We start from the raw sequence: 24,514 nt of genomic DNA on the forward strand, positions 1-24,514 counted from the left end.
TCTTAATTGTTTTGGGGTTTTTTTTGTAGGTCCTTTCCTTCTCTTGTGTTTCCCACTTAGAGAAGTTCCTTTAGCATTTGCTGTAGAGCTGGTTTGGTGGTGCTGAATTCTCTTAGCTTTTGCTTTCTGTAAAGCTTTTGATTTCTCCATCAAATTTGCATGAGATCCTTGCCAGGTAGAGTAATCTTGTTTGTAGTTTCTTCCCTTTCATCACTTTAAGTATTTCATGCCACTCCCTTCTGGCTTGTAGAGTTTCTGCTGAGAAAGCAGCTGTTAACCTTATAAGAGTTCCCTTGTATGTTATTTGTCATTTATCCCTTGCTGCTTTCAATAATTTTTCTTTGTCTTTAATTTTTGCCAGTTTGATTAATATGTGTCTCCGCATGTTTCTCCTTGGGTTTATCCTGTATGGGACTCTCCGCACTTCCTGGACTTGGGTGGCTATTTCCTTTCCCATGTTAGGCAAGTTTTCGACTATAGTCTCTTCAAATATTTTCTCGGGTGCTTTCTCTCTCTCTTTTCCTTCGGAGACCCGTATAATGCGAATGTTATTGCATTTAATATTGTCCCAGAGGTCTCCTAGGCTGGTTCATTTCTTTTCATTCTTTTTTCTTTATTGTGTTCTGCAGCAGTGAATCCCACCATTCTGTCTTCCAAGTCACTTATCCGTTCTTTTGCATCAGTTATTCTGCTATTGATTCCTTGTAGTGTAGTTTTCATTTCAGTTATTGTGTTGTTCATCTCTGTTTGTTTGTTCTTTAATTCTTCTAGATCTTTGTTAAACATTTCTTGCATCTTCTCAATCTTTGCCTCCATTCTTTTTCTGAGGTCCTGGATCATCTTCACTATCATTATTCTGAATTTTTTTTCTGGAAGGTTGCCTATGTCCACTTCATTTAGTTGTTTTTCTGGGGTTTTATCTTGTTCCTTCATCTTGTACATAGTTGTCTGCCTTTTCATTTTGTCTGTCTTTCTGTGAATGTGGTTTTTGTTTCACAGGCTGCAGGATTGTAGTTCTTCTTGCTTCTCCTGTGTGCCCTCTGGCCAATGAGGTTATCTAAGAGGCTTCTGCAAGTTTCCTGATGGGAGGGACTCGAGGTGGGTAGTTCTGGCTGTTGCTTTGGTGGGCAGAGCTCAGTAAAACTTTAATCTGCTTGTCTGCTGATGGGTGGGGCTGGCTTCCCTCCTTGTTGGTTGTGTGCCCTGAGGTGACCCAGCACTGGAGTCTACCTGGCTCTTTGGTGAGGCTAATGGTGTACTCTGGGAGGGCTCATGCCAAGGAGTACTTCCCAGAACTTCTGCTGTCAGTGTCCTTGACCTCACAGTGAGGCACAGCCACCCCCCAACTCTGCAGGAGACCCTCCAACAATAGCACGTAGGTCTGGTTCAGTCTCCTATGGGGTCACTGCTCTCTCCCCCTGAGTCCTGATGTGCACACTACTTTGTGTGTGCCCTCCAAGATTGGAGTCTCTGTTTCCCCCAGTCCTGTCAAAGTCCTGCAAACAAATCCCACTAGACTTCAAAGTCCTATTCTCTAGGAATTCCTCCTCCCATTGCCAGACCCCCAGATTTGGAAGACTGACATGGGGCTCAGAACCTTCACTCCAGTGGGTGGACTTCTGTGGTATAAGTGTTCTCCAGTTTGTGAGTCACCTACCCAGCAGTTATGGGATTTGATTTTATTGTGGTTGCGCCCCTCGTACCATCTCATTGTGGCTTCTCCTTTGTCTTTGGATGTGGGGTATCATTTTGGTGAGTTCCAGTGTCTTCCTGTCAATGATTTTTCAGCAGTTAGTTGTGATTCTGGTGTTCTTGCAAGAGAGAGTGACAGCACGTCCTTCTACTCTGCCATCTTGAACCAATCTCAGTGATCTTGGTACTTAATCTTGTTTGACTAAATATTCTCTAAGCCCCAATGCAAAGCTAATTTAACAGCTATTAGCACCATTAAGAATGTGCTATTGATTCTCGAAAGTCTATCTTATCCCAAGAAGTTTTTGGCAACACGGTGTCATCTGTTCAGGTTTGCTGAGGATAGCCAATTGCTGAAGAAATAGGAAAACTATCTCCTTGGCTCAATAAGAAGGTTTCCAATGGGGGATGTTCTCTTTCCTCAGGTTAGCAAAGTCCCCCAGCAATATAGCCATCATGATGGGAAGCAAAGCAGCATGGGGATGATAGCAGTGGTCCCAGGCCCCATTCTCTGGGCATGGAATGCCCACAGCCACCTAAGTGTCCATGCATTTATTTTAATGCACCTTCAGACCCAAATGGTTGCAAGGTGAATTAAGGACCTTTTTCAAATTAACCTGGTATTTCATTGATCAGAACTCTTTGGAGCAGTGATGACCAGAATTCTTAATGATCACCCTAGTCACTGATGATTAGGTTACACCCAGTAGTTTTAGCATTGAGTGTGCTGCCATGTTCTCATTCATTCATTCACTCATTCCAATATTCATTCAATGGACCCATAAAGCTGGTTACCACATGTGGATCACAGAAGGCAAAACTGAGTGGGTAAGATGGGAGAGTTGAGCAAGGAAACATGTTTAAAGCCCCCGTGTCAGTTCTACAAATGCATCATCATTTTGTCTGAGACATTATGAATTCTCAGAACTGCAGAAACACGTTCAGATGTAAATATAGAAAACACATCCAGAAGGCAAATACAGTTTTGATTTTCCATGTCAGCATTAGCCTGCATAACTAGAAGATGCTGCATGACACCAGTAGGGAATTACCAAGTCTCTCTTGTGCAGGTATACTGCCCATTCCCACACTACAACTGGTGGGTCTTGTCTCTTGCACTGGGCAAGCAGGCAGTGGCTGTAGCTGATGCCATCCTGATATCCCTCATTCCACTTCCATAATCTCAGTTTATCATCTGACATTCTCGAAACTCTTCCAAAATTCTATATCTGTATTATGGGTAATGAATGAAAAAGAGAAGTCTTTGGTTTATGTTTGCATACACTTTTAATCTTTTCTCTAGTAGGTTTTGCTTGTGCAGGTGTAAATTGTGCCCATCTTGGCCCAGAGAAACAGAGTTTATCAATAATCTATACAATGAATATCATCAAATCAATTACTTTCTCTGATCCTTATCCATGCAACAGGTAAGAATCTGACTATGTGCTACCAGCATTCAGTAAGATAGCTGAGAGTAGCAGAAGGCAAGCTCCAATATTTCTTTGTCAAATAATCAAGTTCCCTTTAAATAGACCTATCGAAAATAAGTCAATAATTTAAACTGAATTAGCAAGCCATTTGCAAAAACAATCCAACATTCATTCACTCTCCTCACAATTCCAGGGTCTGACATTTTCCTCCCTCCTTACTTGACTCAAAGATCTTTTTTCACTTGCTGATTTACTCAAAAGGCCTGTTTCACCTCCAAGTTTTAGAGCCTAAGGATTTAATTTTCAGTAATCTATTCATTTAAAACATTCTCTTGACCATAAAATGATTGCAACCTGTAGTTTTTCTTACAATGGCAATTCCACTTTCCCGTTCAATCTATCATTACAATTATCTTGGTTTTCAGAGAAACTTGACAGGTTATATTTAAGAAGGTATCAAAATTATTCAAGAGTGAAAGTGTTCCTTAAAAAGTAGAAAACACTTATGGTTACCAAAGGGGAAGGGGGGAGGGATAAATTAGGGGTTTGGGATTAACATATATACACTACTATATATGAAATATATAGATAGCCAACAAGGACCTACTGTATAGCACAGGGCACTATACTCAGTATTATGTAATAACCTATAAGGGAAAATAACCTGAAAAAAAAATAATATGTATAACTGAATCACTTTGCTGTACACCTGAAACTAACACAACATTGTACATCAACTATACCTCAATAAAAAAAAATAAATAAAATAAAACTTTTTAGATTGAAGTAATCACGTGAAAAAAAAGTAACAAAATGTAATTTGGGATTTCAGTTTATTTTCCGAGTTTTACAGTATAAAAAATGTAACATGTAAAATGTTTTACAATTAATTGGAATAGGGGACCCAAAAGAGAACAAAATAACTTGGATGCCAGGTACACTATGCCCCTCATAGACTCTAACATTGTTACTGATGTTACAATGAAAAGAGGCTTCACTGCATACATCTTATGAATATATGTAAATGTACTTGGGCAGATGGTTGCTGGTAGTGTAATTCATTCATTCAAATGTTTGCAATGTCTCAATAAAGCCCACCACCCAGTTTATGCAGGAAGTCACACTCAGACTTTGTCATACATATCTAGTGATTGTGCATTTTGCTAACCAGCAAAACTTCCCCTTCTGGTTACAAAGTGCAGTATTAACTAATAAGGGAGAATGAAAAAGACCCCTGGCCACATCTTTGCACAAACAGTTATGGCCCCATCAGATAGACAGATGGTTTTGTCACTGAAGTTGCTGGGTTGATACTGGATTCTAAATCCAGAAATGTAAAGTCCTTTCAACACAAAAGCGATGGTCAAATAAACTTCCCTTGAGTAAGACCTGGCCCCAGCCTCTCTGGTCTTCTCCCAAGCATCTTTGTTGAGGAAGTGGTCATCACAACATGAGTTAATTCACCACCCCAGTGAGCCAGTATCCACCACTGCCCTCATCCTGGCTGGTGTCCTGCACTCTATGCAATAGTTGTCATAAACAACTGCTTGGAAGTCAAGTTTTTTAAACGTGTCATAATTTAGGAGTCCCAGAGGACTTTGCTATTTAGTTAAAGCCTACCGTGAATCCATTATAAAAATAAGGACTTATCAGCAAAGTTTGGATTGTTTTTTTGAATGATGATCAACACTAAGTGAATATTCCATTATTTCTATAACTGAGGGGCGCTGGCCAATGGAAAGCGACCGCCACCTCTCTCCACCTGGCCCCTGGAATGGTGATGGTGTATTAACTGTTTAAATTCGCTACAACATGAATTGAACTAGACTTGACACCCGCAGATCAGATGCCCGGGTCCTACTACTAATTCCCTGAGCAAGAGTCTCTGGCCTCAGGCATGAAGCTTTCCCAAGGTGAGGGCTTCTGGGGGTTTAAAAACTCCTAAAGGATGACCTCCTTCAGAATGAAAGCTCACGTGCACAAGGGAAAGCTGAGATAAATACAAGCAAATACAAAACCAGACACTGCACAAATATTTTTATCCAAGTATTATTTCAGTGCCAAAAGAAGTGCCAAAGACACTCAAGATAAAAGCCTGGGAATTGGTCACATTTGTCCCCAAGGCTTAAGAGTGTTTTTATCCCACTAAAACAAGGACAAAACACTGATGTTTTCAAGCTGAGAGACATATCAATTGTAGATTCCTGGTACCATATTGGGAGTAACTTTTCACTGTGCTGCTTCAGGTGTCGGAAACCTGTTGTTGTGTTGGGGAGACTCTAAAACAACCCATTGAAGAGATTTATGTTACAGGCGAAACAAAACAAATTGGGTTATCTAAGTAGAAATGGGACAGGCCTGGTAAGAGGGACACAGAGTACTAAAATCTAATTTTATTCAGTAGTTATACATTCCCTATTTACCCTCTGAAACTGTGTCCTACTCGTTCCTAATAAGCAGCAATGCTGAGAGGTGTGTTATCTTTCCTTTCCTATCCTCTACTGAAAGCAAACAGCAGGAGAGAAGGTAGTTTATGCACAACTAAACCAAAACCTCAAGACATTGGAATAGAGAAAAACGGTGTGCTCAGAGTCCTGTTTTATGTCTAGTGATTAAAACTCTAGAGGGCAAATGTGGGGAAAACAGTGGGATGCAAAGTGCTTGCTGAGAACATGAAGTCAAGGATGGAGGCCAGGGGCTCCAGTCCCAAACCTCCCTAGGCTGGGCTGCAGGCAGTCCCTCTCCCACCCCAACCAGTGGAAGCTGTTGGGGCATAATGTTGACAATGCACCAGGAAGAGGCCTCCTCAGATCAGAGGGAGGCCAGGTCAGCCCCTGCACACTTCCCCAAGGTGCACACCCGCCCAAGCCAGCAGGGTGGGAGTGGAGGGGGCGGGGACAGAAGCAAAGGGTGGCTACCAGAACAATAGCACCTGAGTCCTATAGCAGGTGCAGCGCTAGCAGGGCTGGTTTTCCTAAGGGAAGGAGGATCCTCAAGTTCTTTCCATCAAAATTCCTGAGAAATCTGCTAGCACGGCAGAGCAGCCTTCCCTGGAGCCACAGCTCCGATGCAAACCCGAGGTCAAAGAACAGATGTGATTCCACCTCCAACGAACCCCCAATCCCAGCTTTTGATTCAAGGTTAAGTATCCTCAGGTCTCTCCTCCACATCCAGAAAATGCCAGATTATTTAGGTAATACTTCAAGGTAGCGACTGAGGGATTGGAATCAAACATTAGATTTGAAATTTCATTTATTAGCCATGAGACTTGAAGCAAGTTCCTCCCTCTCTGCTCATCCCTTTTCTTACCTGTAAAATTCAGATAGCGCCTACCTTAAAGGAATTCACGTTCTAAGACAACGCCTAACATTCGATACCTGATAGATACATCTTATTACCCTTCTCTTCCTTCTTTGACCAAAATATATTTTGTCAAAAATGTGACCCCAAATCTCATTTTCTAGGCATCCACTTGGTTAAAGCTCAGTATGGAGATTTCAATGTAGTGCCTAAGGTACCTTATTCACTACTGCACTGAATACCATTCAAAAACTGTGCTATGGGCTTAAGAATAACTCTTATTTTATTTATAATGGATTATGACCACAAGGTTACATAGCAGTAAATTCACAGTAGTGATTTAGTTTTTGTAAAACAAGACTCGCAAAGCACAAACACTACCCAGAAATACTTACACCACTTTACAACTGCAGGGTCTCTGCTGGACTCTTTGAATATCACGGCACCATTTCTGTGCTGCTTTTGGTAATCAATCTTTTTTTTAAAATGAAGCTCAATTTTTAAGTTATATTGAGGAATCTATGGTAAGGCTTCCGGGGTAGTGAAGTTGGAGCAGTCATTATCATGGAGCTTGACCTTTCTTTCTTTGTTTCTTGCTGTTTTCAGGTCATAAGGTCCTGAAGCAAGACAGTCTAATGGACTTGCCTACAGGACAGCAGGCTCTCCAGAAGACACTGCTGTGCTAAAGCCATTTACTCCTGGGGAGAAGCCAGTGTAACCCAGGGGAAGGAGTAAAGGAGAGGAGGGAGAAGTATCTGGCTTTAGAGTAACCTCCCAGAAGATGGGTGCTGTTAGGGTATCTCTCAAACACAGGGCATACGTAGAAACACATGGACTTTCACACACTCATCTATATAAACACATCCACAAGTTATTTGCTGAGATACACACCCATCTGTTACAGATAACACAGATGTTCAGATGGCTAACATAAACATGCCGTCCATCTGGTAATTACACTCAGAGAAATGCTCACATATATAGAAACACACACCCACAAACAAATGTGCGTCCCAGTGTACGGAGCCTTCCATAGCAGGGTTCACAGAGACGAGAGTAAACAAGGACTTGATTTTGCTGATTTCATTGAGCGGCTGCTACACTCACTCTCCCGGGAAAAAGTAAGGAGGGGCAGGGTCATCAGTTTCTGTCAGCCTAACAGGCTCATGGCTTCCCACAGGGCTACAGCCTTATCTATATACATGCACACCAAAGTGACCAGGAGACACAAGAAAGAGAGTACTCGACTACCACCAACTATGGTGAAGACAGCGGAGCACCTCATGCCCACCCAACACACACCCGGACAGCCACCATCTCCCCACTGCAAAGGAGGTCCGAGCTCTGGCAATGAGCCGCAGCACAGCACACACATACACATATACTGCGGCCACTTTCCTCTATCCATTGGCTGTACAGAATTTGTCCTGTGCGTAGACAGAGGACAGAGAGGAAGGAAGGGAGATGATGACAGCTGGGCAAAAAATGGTCAAGCATTTTCTCCAGGGCTTACTTTAAAAACTTTCGCAAAACCGTTACACGTTTTGACTTAACTGATAATGCAAAGGATGGATCGATCACAAAACCTTAAAATCCCTTCCAGCTCTAAGAATGCAGACTTCAATGTTTAGTTCATGGACGATTAAAAATGGTCATTATCTTCAAAAGTACACACTTAAGAACAGAAACTATCTACTGGTTAAAACATCACCAGGGAAGAGAACAACCTCAGACATATACTCCTCATTAAGTTTTTCTACTCCTTACTGTTTAACGTTCACATTTTAATAACAGGTTGAAAGTTATAGAAAATCTATAAACATTTCAGGCAAACAAAATCTTGTATCCTGTAATGTGAACTTATCTTCTAATTCTACTAGCCCAGGGCACAGTTTACTCCTTTTCAAAAGAAGAGCTTATTGACCGCAAGAACTGAAAAGGACTGTGTTCGATTGTATGATACAGCTTTTCTGAAAACTTACATTTTTCAAAAAATGCCATTTACATTGTTCCCACTGCACCAGTAACTCAAGCTATTAAGAGTTTGCAAGTGCAAAGCCTTGATACAAAGATCCTGCATTTTATTACGTTGTTCTTTCGAAAAGGACTCAATACAAAGTCAGTGTAAAAAAATCAATATTCAATTTAAAACAGAAACAATAATTTCACAAAGTCTGACATTCTCCTATGCAAAGACTGGGAGAGAGAGAAAAGAAATTCCTTAATTTAAACCTTTCTTCACCCTGCTGGGAAAGCAGGCACCAAAGCCATGAATCCAACTTAACCCCTTCTGGACTGGTAACTGAAGACAGGGTTGTAAGCACAGTTTCTTAGAATGCTGATGGATAGTGTCATGATTAACCATATGAATATACACGTGTGGTACTTCTGTTGCTGGGTTTCTGATGCAGCAGCCTCTGATACATTTAGTCTGGGACAGTATAACCTTTATGCAGCCAAAGTCTCTTATACATTCACCATCCCTTGCCCAGTCTCCCAAAATATATTCCTGAGAAAGACATCAAAAGGAATGTCCGGCTTGAAGGGACCCAAAGGCAAAAACTAAGAAGAACAAAAGCACCATGGTTACATGGTATGTGTTTTTCATAAACGGAAACCATGTAGTTAAATAGTATGTCTTGGCTTCACACCATACCGACTGGTTTCTCCTTCCTGCTTTTCCAACACATCTTCTTGTTGACCTGAAGGCTGTGGATTCAAAGACGCTGTTTACTTTTTCAGGTACAGGTGTGTGACAAACATCAAAAGCCAATTTTGGTTTAAGACAGTAATAACAAACACTGCACCACGTGTGGAATGCATAAGCCAGAAAGGGTACATGCGAACACATACACAAAGAGCATTTGACAGTGTCATCCTTGGCTATAGCAAGGTGACTGGTTACCCTAAACACTGGGGAAAAGCGAGAGTGAACACTTTGCAAAGGTTTGCTGTGGATACAGGAAGGCAGATGGAGGAACTGAAGGCCGCTGCAGGGCTCTGCCCGTTGGCGCCTCCGCTCGCCCAGCCCGGCTGCTCCCCTGGGCCCAGGCCCAGGCAAGCCCACTGAAAGCATCTAAGAAACAGACCAGGCTGGCATCGTCCTGGATCGCAAGCTCGGCTCCCTCCTTTCCTTTCCCCAGATGCTGCAGCTTGCCCATTCCCTCTCCTCACTTTACTGCCAACTACGAGTGATTTAGCACCAGGGCCTAAAGGAGCCCCTGCACGGGTGGTAAGGGGCAGAGGTGATGAGCGCACAGTGACGGTGGTCAGAGTCAGGGGCTGGACGCCGCAGTTGTCCATTGGCAGGACAGCTTGCTATAGAGCTTTGTGAGGACGTACCTCCAGGGAAATGGAGGCTCTGAGCTGAACTTGCCAGTCCCTGAGTCACAGCGTGGGTCTCCCCCTGGTGGGTGTGGAGCAGTGGGGGGAGGGGCTCCTGCCGCAGCCTGAAAGGGACATCCTAGCTGGCATGCCCTCCCTGGGACCTCCCTGGGGGGTACTTCACCCTTCCCTACGTAAACAAACAATCCGTGGGGGCTGTGCATGGAGCCCGAGGGCACACGTGAAGAGCCAGGTCCTGGGCGGCTCTGAAGGCTGGGCTCCCTGGCCAGGGCTGCCAGCCAGGTAGGGTGTGGTGTGTTTTGGGAGGGTGGGGGTGGGATGGAGCGGGGTCAGGTAGGCCATCACTGGGTTAGGAAAGAGCTACCTGCTCAAGCTGGTAGGCAAGCAGGTCAAAACCGGGGCAGGTAGATTCTCTCTTTGGGGAAAAAAATAAAATCATTAAGAGCTGTAAACTGACAGTGCACGTTTGTCATTGTGATCTTTCTCTGCAGAACCTAAGGCAACAGAGAACAAAGACGAAGGCAGGCGTTTCGTGAATGGCCCGTGGCTCCCATGGTGCCGGATGTTTACATATACAAACACGTGTGGACATGTCCTGTCTGGTTCCCTGAAACAGGACAAAGACGTGTCCCCAGAGGCCCACGAGTGGGATGGCCAGAAGCCAGGGCAGGGCTGGGTGCTGGACGAAAGGCAGGGACGAGTCGTAAGGCGAGGTTCCCAAGAACCCCCAGCTCCGCTTTGGTTTGCAGCTGTCACAGAAACGCCAAGGAACGGCTTCTCGAGAGACGTCCCATCCCCAAGTCAGATGTCATCAGTCACTTTTTTCCAGGACGGACATCTTCTGCTTCCTTCCAAATAAAGTGCAGATGGTCAAAGGACCCTGGTCTCTCATCTGCCAGTTCAGTCAGCAATGAAGAATAATAAAAACAAAGATGCCCCTCTGGTATACATATATATCTCTCTATATATTCTTTTTTTTTTTAATAAAGCCACAAATATAGAACTTTTAAACTGACGTCTCAGACTGTAAGCGAAGGACAAATTTGTGAGACTTGGGGTCTATGAACTCTTCCGAGAGCATGATGAACGGAATTTTCTTCACATTGACTACGAGGCTGAAGTCCAAGCATTTGAGGACAAAAACGAGTCCATCCCGCAGCCCGCTGGTCACGGCCTCATCACTGACGAGCCGCCACTGCATGGCGAGCCAGCGCTCCCGGTCGTACTGCAGCGTGGGACCCGTGCTGAGGTACCGCTCGAGGAAGGCCTGCAAGGACAAGCGGAGATGCTATTAGGGAGGGAGCACCCGCTCCAGGCGGTGCTGCTGGGGGCTGCCTGCTCTCACTCCTGGGAAAACATGTCCTCCCAACAAACCAGGATGGGCCCGCAGATCACACCCAATTCCATCAGGACTGCCCCACGGAGTCCCTGCTGGGGAGGGAAGGCTCCCCTACTTTCTCACTCTCCAACCAGAGGGTGCCAACGGTGGTAAGCAGAGAGGCGAGGAAGGCAGGGTGGCTGGTACCCACGTCTGCCCAGAAGCCGTGGCTGAGGCACCAGCCGCCTCTAAGGGCCTGGGTCCCATGGCCCAGGCCACGGCTTGTACCTGTTCATAGGTCGGCCTCCTCCCATTCCTCGGGGCAAGTGCCAAGCACGGAAAAGCACTCTGGGAACGTGAGCAGAAGAAATACAGGGATATACCTGCACACACAAAAACGCATGCTCTGCCCTTGCTGCTGTGTGCCTCTGGATGAGCCGTTTAACCTCTCTGCGGGTGGAGGAGATGACAGCGCTAACGCACAGGGCTGCTGTGAGGACGAAGTGGTTGACTCTAACCGTCTCACGGTGCAAGGCTGTTTTATGGGGGATGGGGTGTGCGCGTGGCAAGTCCGGGGGATAGCCGGGCCCCACGTCCACCTCCCTCTCTCTCGGCTCTAGCAGGGCTGAGCTCCGTGGGTTCCTCGACATTCCCCTCGACATGTGCTGTTCCTCCTGCTGGATGTCGTCCTTCAGCAAACTCCTCCTGGCCCTTTAAATCTTCTCACACCACTCCCTGAACCTCTCAGACAGGCGAACATGTCCTCCTTTAAGGGCCTCTAATCATGGCATGACTCCCGTGTGACATTTTACTTTCTGAACAATTACTGCCAACTTGCTTGTCTGAGGCCTATACTACACTATACTCTCCTGGAAGGCAGGAACTACTTTTTTTTTTTTTCTTTTTTTGCGGTATGCAGGCCTCTCACTGTTGTGGCCTCTCCCGTTGCGGAGCACAGGCTCTGGATGCGCAGGCTCAGCGGCCATGGCTCACGGGCCCAGCCGCTCCGCGGCATGTGGGATCTTCCCGGACCGGGGCACGAACCCGTGTGTCCCCTGCATCGGCAGGCGGACTCTCAATCACTGCGCCACCAGGGGAGCCCAGGAACTATTTTTTAAATTCGGATTTTCCATGTGCCTGGCATATGCTGGGGGGCTCAACAGCGTGTGTGTTACATCAATAAATACATCGATTTAGCTTTGAGAAAGAAGAAGAAAGAATGAAACAGGGATCCAGATAGAAAATATTAGGATAAAACATTCTGGTCCTAAACACAGGTCACAGATGGTTTCTAAGTGGTATCCTCCAACCACACCTCACTGCTGCTGCCAGGTACATTATTTCTCATCTATAAGCATATATTCTAAGGCAGAAGGGAGAGTTGTGCCTCTACCACAACACTCACTCATATAAAAATAACTCCTATGTGGGCAATTCCTGGCGGCCCAATGGTTAGGACTCAGCGCTTTCACTGCTGGGGCCCAGGTTCAATCCCTGATTGGGGAATTAAGACCCTGCAAGCCACGAGGCATGGCCAAAAAAAAAAAAAAAAATACAACTCTTATGAATCATAAGGAAAAGAAACAGCTCAATAGTTAGATAAATGAAATTAATAAGACAATTTATAAAAGAATAGAAAATTAAGATATGAAAAGATGTTCTATCACATTAATAGTTCAATATGACTTCAAATAATAAAAATCTATTTCCCTCCTCTTAGATGGGCAATGATCAAAAAGAATGATAACACCCAATGCTGGCAAGGGTAAGGGGGAAATGAACGGTCTCATATCCTAAAGGCAAAAGTGTGAAACAGTAACACCCCTTAGAAGGACAATTTGGCAGGATCTGTACCTTTGATCCAGCTGTTCCTCTACTAGAAATTTATCCTTCAGAAATACTTGCATAAACGTACAAACACATATGTAAAAAAGAGATATTCACTGCAACACTGTTTAGACCAGGGATTGGCAAACTTTTCTTTAAATATAAATAGTTTTGGTGTTGCAAAGGCACACACTGTCACAACTACTCAACTCTGCTGTAGTAGAGAGAAAGCAGCCGTAGACAATCTGTAAACAAAAGGGTGTAGCTGTGTCCCAATAAAACTCGATTAACAAAAACCACCAACCCCTGGTTTAGACTAATGAAAGATCTTAATCTAAATGTGCCTCAGTAGGCAATCCATTAAACAAACCATGGTATTCAGCGGAATAAGACTCAGCTATTACAGGGAATGAGTCAGATCTGTATAACGGAGATTGCGAAGTACTGACATGGAAATATAGCCAAGAGACAGCTTTAAGTGAAAAAAGCAAGTGTCCAAACTTTACTTATATGGTATGAGATCCCATTTCTGTTTTTCTTTTTTTTATCCATTTCTGCTTTAAAAACACACACCCACAAACACCTGAAAGAATATACCCCTACTCTTTATATCAGTAAGAACTGTCTGGGTTAGGGGAATGAAAACTTCGCTTTGTACATTATACTTTAATGTTCGGATTTTTATACAAAGATTATTAGTTTTAATTCAGAAAAGTATACTTTTTTTAAATGAAAAAGAAAGCAACCAGGAAACTTAAAAAAAAAGAAAAAAACCTTGAAAAAGGAAAACCACCACTTCCATTCTACGTGGTACGAGCTATCACTTTGCACATGCAGACATATTGTACTCACTTGTAACCACAGTGTTCAAAGCTTTTTGCATTCTGTTTTTTGTAACTTAATATTCTAACAAAGATTCTTCCATGTTTTAACAGGTGAAATACTGTACTATGTAAGCCACTGTTCTATTTTTAACTCCAGTTTGGAGTTAATACAGATTATTTTGCAAAAATCACGTGCATATATATTCATGAGTATAGCTGACTGTGCTGAGTACTTTTTCTAGGAGAGGGATTAGTGAGTCAAAGAATATGGGAAACATTATGGCTTCTTAATGAATATTTCCATATTGCTTTTCTAAGGATCGTTACTGGTTAGTGACAATGCAACCAGCAGTTGTATATTACAAGGCAATGTATGAACACAGGTCCTTATACTAATAATATCACTACCGTGTGTTATCTGTGTACTATATGCAAGCTCATTTACTTTCTACCTCATGATTTACATGTCATGCTGCCATATTTAATATAATTCTCATACAACAATCCTATCAGGTAGATACTACTATTATCCCCATTTTATAAAAGAGGAAACAAGTGAAGAGTAACTTAGGCCAAGTCACAAACCAATTAGGTGGTGGAGCCAGGATCTGAACCCACTTCTGTTTGAAGAGAGGTCCTTTGCTGAACCCTTCCTCTACTTTGCCTCCTTGGCCACAGCCCCTCTATTAGATGCATGGTTGTTTCTTGTAACAGCCCCAAAAGTGTGCTCACGTCATAATCCCAGAGAGCATTCAGTAAAACTAACCCCCTAAGAGCCAAAACACCAAAGTGATGGCACGTTTTCTATGGTTGATAATAATGGCTATTTATTTGGTCCTTATATTATGACAGACGCTGTTTTAAGCACTTCATAAGAATGGACTCTCTTAGTTCTCATGACAACCCAATGAGGTAGATATTAGTATTATCCCCAATTTACAGACTAGCAAACTGAGGCACAGAGCCATTAGGCTCTTGGCCCAAGGTTTCCCACTAGTCGGTGGAGGTGCCAGGTTAGAGTAAGTCAACTTGGCCCCAGAATCCGCAGAGTAACCTGAACTACTACCTGGACTGTCTCTAAGTGAAAGTCTTTCCTCTGCTTGAATCTAGAGGCCTTCAAAGGCACATTTTAAAAACGACGGTATCAAAACAACATAAAATAAGTGAGAATCATTAATTCTTATTAGTTGGTGCTTTAGAGAAGCCTTTGATTTTATCATTCCCGGTAATACCCTAAAATGGGACTTTCCAAGCTCGGTGACAAGTCGCACCTTTGGGGTCATGCTGTTGGTGATGCAGAAGGCCAGGTGCTGCAGGATGCTCTCCATGCTGTGGTAGTGCTGCTGCCGGGTGGTGCGCAGGTACTTCTGCAGAGCCCGGGCCATGGAGGGGAAGATGGCCTGGGCGGCCTCCCTGGGGTCCATCACCTCCCCTGGGGCTTTCTGCTGCTCCTCAGCCTGGAGACGCTGGATGTGGACGAAGGCCTCCTCCACTGCAACCACCAGCCTGCAGGCGATGAAACGCAGCAGTCAGGACCGTGGTGCAGGGCTTGAGAACAGAGTCACACTGAATGTGGGATGACTCCTCCCAGTCTGCCACCAGCTCACCCAAGGCTCCAGTCCTTAGCTGACACTCCAGATGGTTGGGAGAGGAGGGAAGGGGAAAGGAAGGCAAAGGCAAAAATAATACGTGGAATGGGGGCTCCAGGGTGAGGAGGAAGGAGGCTGGGGGTCGGAGATGACTTCTGTTCTCAATTCTGCCACTAATTTACTCGGGAGACTCAGTTCAGTCCCTTTCATCTTTACAATGAAGGGTTAGATGAAAAGAGTTTTAAGGCCCCTCAGACTCTGGCTACAAAAGGCTCTGCTTGCACTGAGAGGTGGCTGGTGGTGCGGAAGCAGCCTTACAGAGAGCCAGAGCTGTATCCCCGGATCCAGCTGCCCGTACCAGCAGCCCCTGGGAGAAAAGAAGGAAGGGGCGCAGCACACATGATGAAAACCATCTCTGTCCACTTCGGCTAATGTGATCCGATCTTGAAAATCAGCAAGAGCCTGGGGATATAGGGCGGGCCACTCAAAGTGCGGGCTGCCGGCCAGCAGCTTCATCATCAGTTGGGAATTTTAAAGAAATGCAAATTCTTGGGTGGGCCCCACTCTAGACCTTCTGAAAAGTTAAGTATCCGTTGCCGGTAGGGCCCAGAAGCTGAGATCTGTGTTTTAACGAGTCCTCCTGGTGATGCTTTTGAATGCTAAAGTTTGAGAAACACTGGAGCAAGATTCCCTCCAAAGGCCCAAGCAGGTCATGTTTATAAACTGAAATTTCCTTCTGGTTAAAAAAAAGTCTTACAGAGAACAGACTGTGGGTTGCCAAGGGGGAGGGGGTTGGGGGAGGGAAGGAGTGGGAGTTTGGGATTAGCAGATGCAAGCTGTTATATACATAAGATGGATAAACAACAAGATCCTACTGTATAGCACAGGGAACTGTATTCAATATCCTGTAATAAACCATAATGGAAAAGAATACGAAAAAGAATGTATGTATATGTATAACTGAGTCATTTTGCTGTATAGTAGAAATGAACACATTGTAAATCGACTACACTTCGATAAAATAAATTTTTGAAAAAGAGTGTTAGTATGCCATTCAAAAGAAAAGTGTGTTACAGGCATGCTAGTGTTGGGGGGTGGGCAGTGTACCTTGCTCTCCGCTTCTTCACCCGCCGTTCATGTTCCGCCTCCTCATAATACAACTCGTTGTGGCTCGAGTCCCTGCGCCGAGCAGCTGCGGCGATCATTGCCCGGGACTGACCAGTGGCGTTATTACTGGGGCCTTTGGGGGAAAGGACGATGGAGGAAGGACAGTTTTAATGCCTTGGGGCAGCGAAACAGAACAGAAAACTAGTCCACAGTCTGTCAGTACCGTCTGCCCATCCCCTGTGAAGCACATACACAAATCCCAAAAGTAACTTCCCAGAAGGGTGAACAGGACCCCTGCTCTGCGTTCAAAATGCTCACAAGAAGAGGGAAATCTCCCAAAACCCCAACTTGATGAGTGGAAATGGAAAAAGAACTCCGAAGGAGATGAAGAATGCTTGACAATTAAAATGCTGGCCAAAAATAGCACAGACTGTGCTGAAGATGTTACTTACCATCTGTTACATAAAGTTCCATTTTGGCCATAAGGGCAGCTGGAACATTCATTTCAGCGACAAGACAATGGGAGAGAATGAGAGGGATGGGGGGAACAGGACAGAGGAAAAAGAGAGTCAATGGCCACGGAGATATTAACCACACATGTGCTGGAGGGTCATGGTAGCCACAACTTTTACAGAAAATACCCATGCTTGGGGTCTTGCAAAATGTCATGTTTATTAATACACATCTAGAACTCCTGGTCTCGTTCCCCTGACCATGGACTGCCTTAACTTTTTAGAAGGACGAGGCAGACTGTATGCTTTCTTACGTAGCATCTACTTAATGGCCTGGCTTGCTAGTGGGATTCTGCACTAGGTTTGTGAAATTTACCAACCCTTTAGGATTCACAAGCGACTGCACATCTCATAGAGCCAAAAACAAAAAAAGGGGGAGGATATTGTCACTAAAACTGACACCGCCTATAAATCACTTGACTTGTTAACAATATGATCCTCTTCTAGGCTTTGCAAAGCTCTTGCCCTGACCCAAGGTACCTGGCAAGAAATGACACCGTGTCCTGTTTCTTGCACTTAACCATCTGATAGCCCGAAACACAGCTCTGATGTCCCCAGCCTGGCCTCCGGCCTCCAGCCACCCACTCAACTCTGGTTCTCAGCCAGGACTGACAAATGCCTGTAAGAATCTCACCAGAGGCCTGAATTATAGACTTAATGGATTGGGGTAGCTGAATCTTCGGTAATTTATCCAAATTTTGAAAAGCAGCCTTTTCCTATGAGCTTTCAATGTAAGATGTTCACAACAGGAGGCAGGAAACCCACATCACTCTTGTTTCATGTAGTTTTCATAAAATCCTCAAATGAATGAGTCTCCCACATATGCAGACGATCAATCAACATTTCTCTAAAAATATCTTTGTCAGGAAAAAAAAAAAAAAAGGAAAGGAAAGAAAGGAAGAAAAGACAAAAGAAAAAGAAAAAAGGAAAAATTGTTCTGAAATGAGAATGTACCATAAAGGCAGACCCTGAGAGGGGCAGAACCAAATGGAACATACAGTTTAATCTAAGTACTGGGTTGGCCAACTGCTCCCTGCACCCACCAGAGACACCACTTCAAGGCACGTACCATCTACGTTGTAGACTTTCAGCCCGGCCATGTGCTTGGCTGCTCGGAATTTGGAGGCTGTTAGGAGGTTGGGGTTATAGATGGTGAAATCTTTATAGTAATTTTCCAGAACCACCAATGCTGCTCGCTGGATACTGAGAAAAGAAGGCAAAATTAATGCAGTTTTTCCAAGCAGGTTCTATGTGAAAAAAATCCTCTTTTGGAGTCAGGTAAAATAACGGGTCACCAAGGATAACCGCACATAGAAGGCTCCTGGGTTTCACCACATCTTTTGTGGTGAACAAAACAAGAATTTAAAGATGAAACTCAGGTCCCATCGTTCAGTGGCTTCTGTGCCTTCTCCCAGGCTACATCATTAGCCACATCCCATCTAGCCAATACGCGAGAAAGGAATGTTATACCTTCTAATTTAGATTTGCTTAGGCTACACAGAACGTTCCTCGTTTTCTCAGTTTACGGAAGAGCAAATTGAGGACCCCAAAAAGGTCAAGGACTAACAGATGGCTGCAGAGCTACTGAGTGAAACAACGAAGTGTAGATTCAGGTTTGTCAGGTCCTAGAGCAGCGTTTCTACCTACACCTCATTGCCCCTGATGGAAGGAATGTAGGGTTTTCAGTTTTCTGTAGGTCAAAACAACACCCACAAGGGGCAAAGTGCACTGGAAAAATACTGGCTGCAAACACTAGTTAATCCTGATTCCTACTCTTCATCCCATCCATCCCAGGCCAGCGAGAGCTCCCTCTTTCAGAGGAAACAAGATCCTTTTCCCTGAGCCCCCTGAGGCCTCAGCTGAGACCTCACTCTTTCTCGGTCTACAAGGCCTCCTGCTCCGTGGGTTGCTGTTTCCAGTCCTCCGCAGGGGTGTGTGAAGAGGACTCCACTTGCCAGTGTCCTACGATCTTTAACCTGTCACCAGCTTGGCCCCTCTGAGAGCAGCAGAGGAGCAGAGAAGAGGTAGCAGGGTGGGTGAAGGGGGCACCCATACTCAGTATTGGTCGCAAAAGAACATGCTCTTGGGCACAGATACGGGACACTCACCACTTCAAAGAGTGACCTGTCATAACACAGCCAGGGATTTTACATACCTCATCTCATCTGACCCTCACAATCGTTCAAGGGAAGAAAACCAAGGCTCAAAAATCTATGACCTGCAAACAGGACACATCTACCAAACAGCAGAGCTGGAACTCCAATCTGTTCCTCCTCCCAGATGTGTGGCCACTGTAGGACAGTGTACGTATGCACCGACCTCTCCAGGTCTCTTAGATGTTCACCAACCACCAGTCGGCTAAACTCCACATGGTTATTTGGATCTTGCCCTTTATATTTTTCTTCCTGTTTCCCTGCTAAGTAGGTGAGCTTATAAGGATTATTTACAATAGCCTGGGCACCAGGATAGGGCTGCCTTCGATTCCTGGATGACCACACTGCCTTCTACAGCTCACCGAGTGGCTCAGGGTTCTTCACACCAAGACAAGACAGCCGCTAACCCATCAGCTTGACACTCTGCCAACCCAGTCCTCAGCTCCCCTTGCAGCTGTGCCCCCAGAGTTTAACATGGAGTCGAAAAACAATCTAGAAGTCAATCAGCTCATCTCCTTGAGAGCAGAGTCATGGCAATGCTTTCTTACTCATATCCCCGCAGTGCCTCGATCCGTGATCCGCATTCAGTTGGGGCTTAGAATCAACCTAGATATGCACACTCATGCGGGGCTGGGGAAATCTGGGAAGACCAACTTCCAATAACAGAAGTGTAAGATTCCTAAGAGCAAATTCACATTCAAAAGCCCTAGTCATTTAGTCTTCCAGTCGCCCACTCACCACCCTCATATTTAAGAACCTATGTCAGCCAAGTTCTGGGAATGCAAAGATAGGGTGGGAGGAGCTTCTCCTTGCCGGCGTTATGTGGAACAGAAGCTCTGTGACCACGAACTGGAATACGCAGGGGCTGAGGAAGCGCAGAGGGGGGCTTCTAAGCATCTAGGACTTGGGTAGGCATAAGAGCAGCTTCCTGAGGAAGTGAAGTGGCCCTTGAGTTGAGATCTGTGTGTCATAGATCTTTGTGCAGAAGTCCTCTTGGCTTCCACAGACACCCTGCCCGGCGGACCCCGGCTCAGCATGGCCAGCCTCGGCTCTGTCCCTGTGTCCGTGACATTCTCCCACGGGCGGGGCACGTGCTGCTTCTCCACCTCCTGCTCCATCCTGAGGCTGACGGCGGCCTCTGCCTGCTCGCTGATCACACACGAACGCTCCCTCCTACGCACCTCCACCCGCCTGCCCAGGCACTGCTTTTCCAAAGTCTCTGGGCTTCTTGGAGATGAGGAGCCTCTCTACACAGAAGGAGGTCTGTTCATGTGCACAGACTTGCCGCACGCAGGCTACTTCATCCCAGGCTCCTGTGCTGACATGGACACATCTCAAGGGGCCTGGATTCCAGCAGAGAAGTATTTCCCTGATCAAGATTTAAAACTTAAAAAGGCAACTCAGAGGTTATGCTCAGGCCCATCTTCAAAGCAAACCCTCTTGTGGTTGTGGGGTTTGGCTTTTCTGTTCAGCCAGCCCGCAAGGAGGGGCCCAGGGCACCACACTACCTCGGCCGGGGCCTGCAAGGCAGAGAGGGAACGGCTGGACCGGAGCCTGGCGGCCCTGTTTCCCAACCTCTCTACCCCCAAAGCCACCATGCTGCCCAGAGAAGGGGTGTCTGTCCACACCCAGCTCTGGCAGGAGCCTTGCTCTCCAAACTGGGCAAGTCCACAGTCAGCATGATGCCAGAGCCCTGGGCGGCCTGGGGAGGGCTCAAGGACTGGACAGGAGCCTCCCCAGGCTCGGGAGCCTTTGCTCAGAAAACCAAACAAGGGGCAGGGCTCGGGTGATGTTTTCTTCCTTCAGCCCCATCTCAACAGAGAGGCACCAGAAAGCCCCAGAATCAGCTGTGGACCTGCCCGCCTCCACAGGCTGACAAGCTAACACAGGAGCTAAAAAAAATAATAATAAAAAAAAGTTGAGATTTGGATTAAAATCCAATCTGCCTTTCTTCAACTTTTTTTAATTTTTTTGCTGTATTCGGGCCTCTCACTGTCGTGGCCTCTCCCGTTGCGGAGCACAGGCTCCGGACGCGCAGGCTCAGCGGCCATGGCTCACGGGCCCAGCCGCTCCGCGGCATATGGGATCCTCCCGGACCGGGGCACGAACCCGTGTCCCCTGCATCGGCAGGCGGACTCTCAACCACTGTGCCACCGGGGAAGGCCTCTTCACCTTTCTGAAGAGAGCAGACTGTAATACATGACGTAAGTCTTGCTGGTGAGTCAGGGTGATCACCAGCCCCAATCAGGGACTGCGCTGTGCTTCGTATGCATCAGAGGGGGGTGTCAGAGCCCTTAGGCGGCCGGGCTTCCTCCTGGCGCCCATGCTGCAGTCACCTTGGGTACTCACAGCCGTTTCTTCTCATTCTTCACCATGTTCTCTTTCACTACTGGCTACCGAAGTCATTCCTAGCTGCTGTCAACCTCGCTGCCTCAGGCAATGATCCTCTGTTCTTGTACATCTTCAACCCTGGTATAAATAGAGAAAATGGGCTTTGCGGCACCGGAGTGAGGCACTCTGCTTGGGCTAAGTGATATCCGCTCCAGTACGGCAGTCCGATGTCCATTTCAATCCCAAGTCTAAGGGCTTTCTCATTTCCATTCTGGCTCCTGATTCATGCTCTGGACTGGCTGAGTTTGTTAGATAACTTCAGGATAAAAGAAATCTACAACTACTATATCATTTGGCATCTACTGAGGGGACCCCACCCTGCAGGGCACCCTAGCATCAGCCTAAGTTACGGCTCCACAATGCCAGGATGCAGGAGCACCCCTGTCCTCAGCCAGTGTTGGGGTTCAGAAGCCCCCTGCCTCTGCTCCTTGGCATCTTCCAAATATGGCATCTCACAGGGCCAAAGCAGGGCTGATTTCTTTCAGGAAGCCTTTTCCAACCCTCCGGTCCCCACTGACCTGTCAGGGGAGTCACACGGGCGAGGCTCGCTCTCCAACAAGCCCCGGGAAAGTCCCCCACGCACGGGGACACCTGCGGTGGCTTCCCACGGTGCACAGTACTCGTTGGCTCAACCTGCCCATTTAGGAAACCCTAGTAATTGTCACAAGTATAGGATCAGTTCTGAGCACGTATTTCCTAAAACCATGGAGTTTCAGAGGCAGAGGGGCCTCAGAGATGAACAAAAGCAAACCCTTCAACTAGCCCCAGTCTCCGGACCAGACTGCCTCTGGGGAAGGAGGGAGGCAAGAAAAACTGAGCTGGTGAGACATTTGCTGCCTCTCTTATGACTACCACAGTCATAGACAAAAGACAGTAACCTGACTAAACGGTCCTCATGCAGAAACCCCGTATACAGGCAGGCGGAGCCTGATGTCCAGACCGATTGTGGACATGGCCACACCAAAAACCCATGCGAGGAGCACTTTCCCAAGATACGGAACTCTGAGCTCAATAATTACACCCTCCCAGGGAAATAGCCCTTTTCACAGACCACATATATTTGTGGAAAACAGCGCATGGATACGCATAGCTCATAACAGAAATTCACTTGAGACCTGCACATAAAAACACAAGTATAGGAATCCCAGATACGCCTAGAAAAGGACAACATGGATGATGGACTAGCCACGATCAGGACCAGAAGAAGTTGATGCTGTTCCCAGTGGGAAAGTAACCCCCTCAACTCTACTTGGTCCAAACTTGAGCTCGTGGATGAGACAGGGCAGCAATGGATCAGCACAAATGTCTGAGGGAATTCAACAGCCACGGCTGAATCTGAAACGCACCCTTGACCATGTTGCCTTACTGGTCTATTTTCTTTTCAGGACAAAGAGGGTGCAATGTGAAATGCTACGTCTAATCAGCTACAAAACATCTTCCAGGGTCAGTGACAACTGTCATACAAAACTGCCATGGCAATGGAGGAGAGGGCTCACCCTCGTGCTACATTTCTAAAACACATTTGGAGAGAAGCACCTCTGAACACAGTTCAAATTTTAGTTCATAAAACTCTGAAAGATGTGTCTTTGAAAAATAAATTCTGAAAAACAAAACCAAACTAATGCCCTACGTATGTGGACCCCCACAGCCTCTCCACTCTCTCTGACTGTGGGTTTAGGATGCACACTGTAAATGGTGCAGGCTCAGGGCTCAGAGAGCATGACCCTTGACTCTTCCATTTATTCTCTGACCTTGAACGAGTTAACTCATTTCTCCAAAGCTCAGATTCTTCATCTGTAAGATGAGAATATAACAACACAGAAAACCCTGCTATAACACGGTAAGTGGGCTTCAAAAGAGTCAGCTGTATAAATGTACTACTAAAAGGTTAATGAAGTGACTTGGGCCAGCCCGGTGCAGGTAGCTGGTCAGAAAATCTAGTGACAGACTGCAAGACCCAAATATACAGGTTTGGGCTGAGGTCTGAGTCACCCGTGGTAGTTGTCTCATGAGCTTAAATGTTAATGGGGACAATTCCAAATTCAATGACTTTCTGAGACTTCAACAGTTGGCACTGAGGCCAGGAAAAATACTGGAGACTCAGGAGTCCACCCTCTACTTCCTATTTCCCAAGGAGAAGCTGCCTGCCTGGTTTAGGTTTTTGTTAAAGATTAAATGAGGTAATATATTTTAAAGTGTCTGACCCAAAGCAAATGGCTTATGAATGGTAGCACCGTGAGCTTACGCATCTGTGTCTGTTGGGGAGGCCAATCTGTCCCCTATGTGTACCTGTACTGCCCTCCCCACCAAGGGCTACCACGAGGGAACTACTACAGGAAATGAGCCAGGATCATTGCTTTCCTTAGGGACTTAGACCATAAAGTCATGCTACTCTCTGTTTTTATGCAGTATTTGCTGCCAACTCTCAGCCTCCTGAAAAATCAAACCTGTAGCTACCGAGAGGCATCTGTGGTACAAAAAGTAGAAAAAGCACTGCCTTGGAGTCAGAAGGCCTGGATTCCTGCTACTCTGTAAACCATATAAGTTACTTCCCCTTTCTGGGCCCTGTGTCTTGGCTGATGATAGAGAGGGAATACCAACTACTGCATCTGGTTGTCGAGAAGAGCAAATGAAATACTGCCAGTGAAAACATTTATAAACTTACAGGATTATACAAATATAAAATAGTATCACATTACTAACGCGTCTGAGCATTTTGTAGCAAGGGATGGGGTTGGTTGTTGGCTAAGATATTCAGAGTTCCTGGACATAGAAGCATGACCCAATCTCCACTTATATATATATATTTTTTTTTAAAAAAAAATTAATTTATTTTATTTTTGGCTGCGTTGGGTCTTCGTTGCTGCGCACGGGCTCTTCTCTGGTTGCGGCAAGCAGGCGCTACTCTTCGTTGCGATGTGCAGGCTTCTCACTTGGGTGGCTTCTCTTGTTGCAGAGCATGGGCTCTAGGCGTGCGGGCTTCAGTAGTTGTGGCACACAGGCTCAGTAGTTGTGGCTTGCGGGCT

At 45.8% G+C, this 24,514-nt stretch overlaps 1 protein-coding gene across 2 annotated transcripts in view; it reads right to left on the reverse strand.

Annotated features, from left to right (window-relative positions):
* Window positions 1-3,950: 3,950 nt before the first annotated feature.
* Window positions 3,951-24,514, reverse strand: part of VANGL1 (VANGL planar cell polarity protein 1) — a 53,944-nt gene continuing 33,380 nt past the window's right edge. For both annotated transcript variants that reach the window (XM_030869137.2, XM_030869136.2), the window contains exons 5-8: window positions 18,014-18,147; window positions 16,433-16,565; window positions 15,008-15,242; window positions 3,951-11,034 (exon numbers count right to left, since the gene is read on the reverse strand). In XM_030869137.2, coding sequence (XP_030724997.1) covers window positions 10,774-11,034; window positions 15,008-15,242; window positions 16,433-16,565; window positions 18,014-18,147 — 763 coding nt within the window. In that variant the 3' untranslated portion in view covers window positions 3,951-10,773. The remainder of the gene's footprint in view (window positions 11,035-15,007; window positions 15,243-16,432; window positions 16,566-18,013; window positions 18,148-24,514) is intronic.

Source organism: Globicephala melas, chromosome 1 (assembly GCF_963455315.2).
Source record: "Globicephala melas chromosome 1, mGloMel1.2, whole genome shotgun sequence".
Taxonomy (NCBI): Eukaryota; Metazoa; Chordata; class Mammalia; order Artiodactyla; family Delphinidae; genus Globicephala; species Globicephala melas.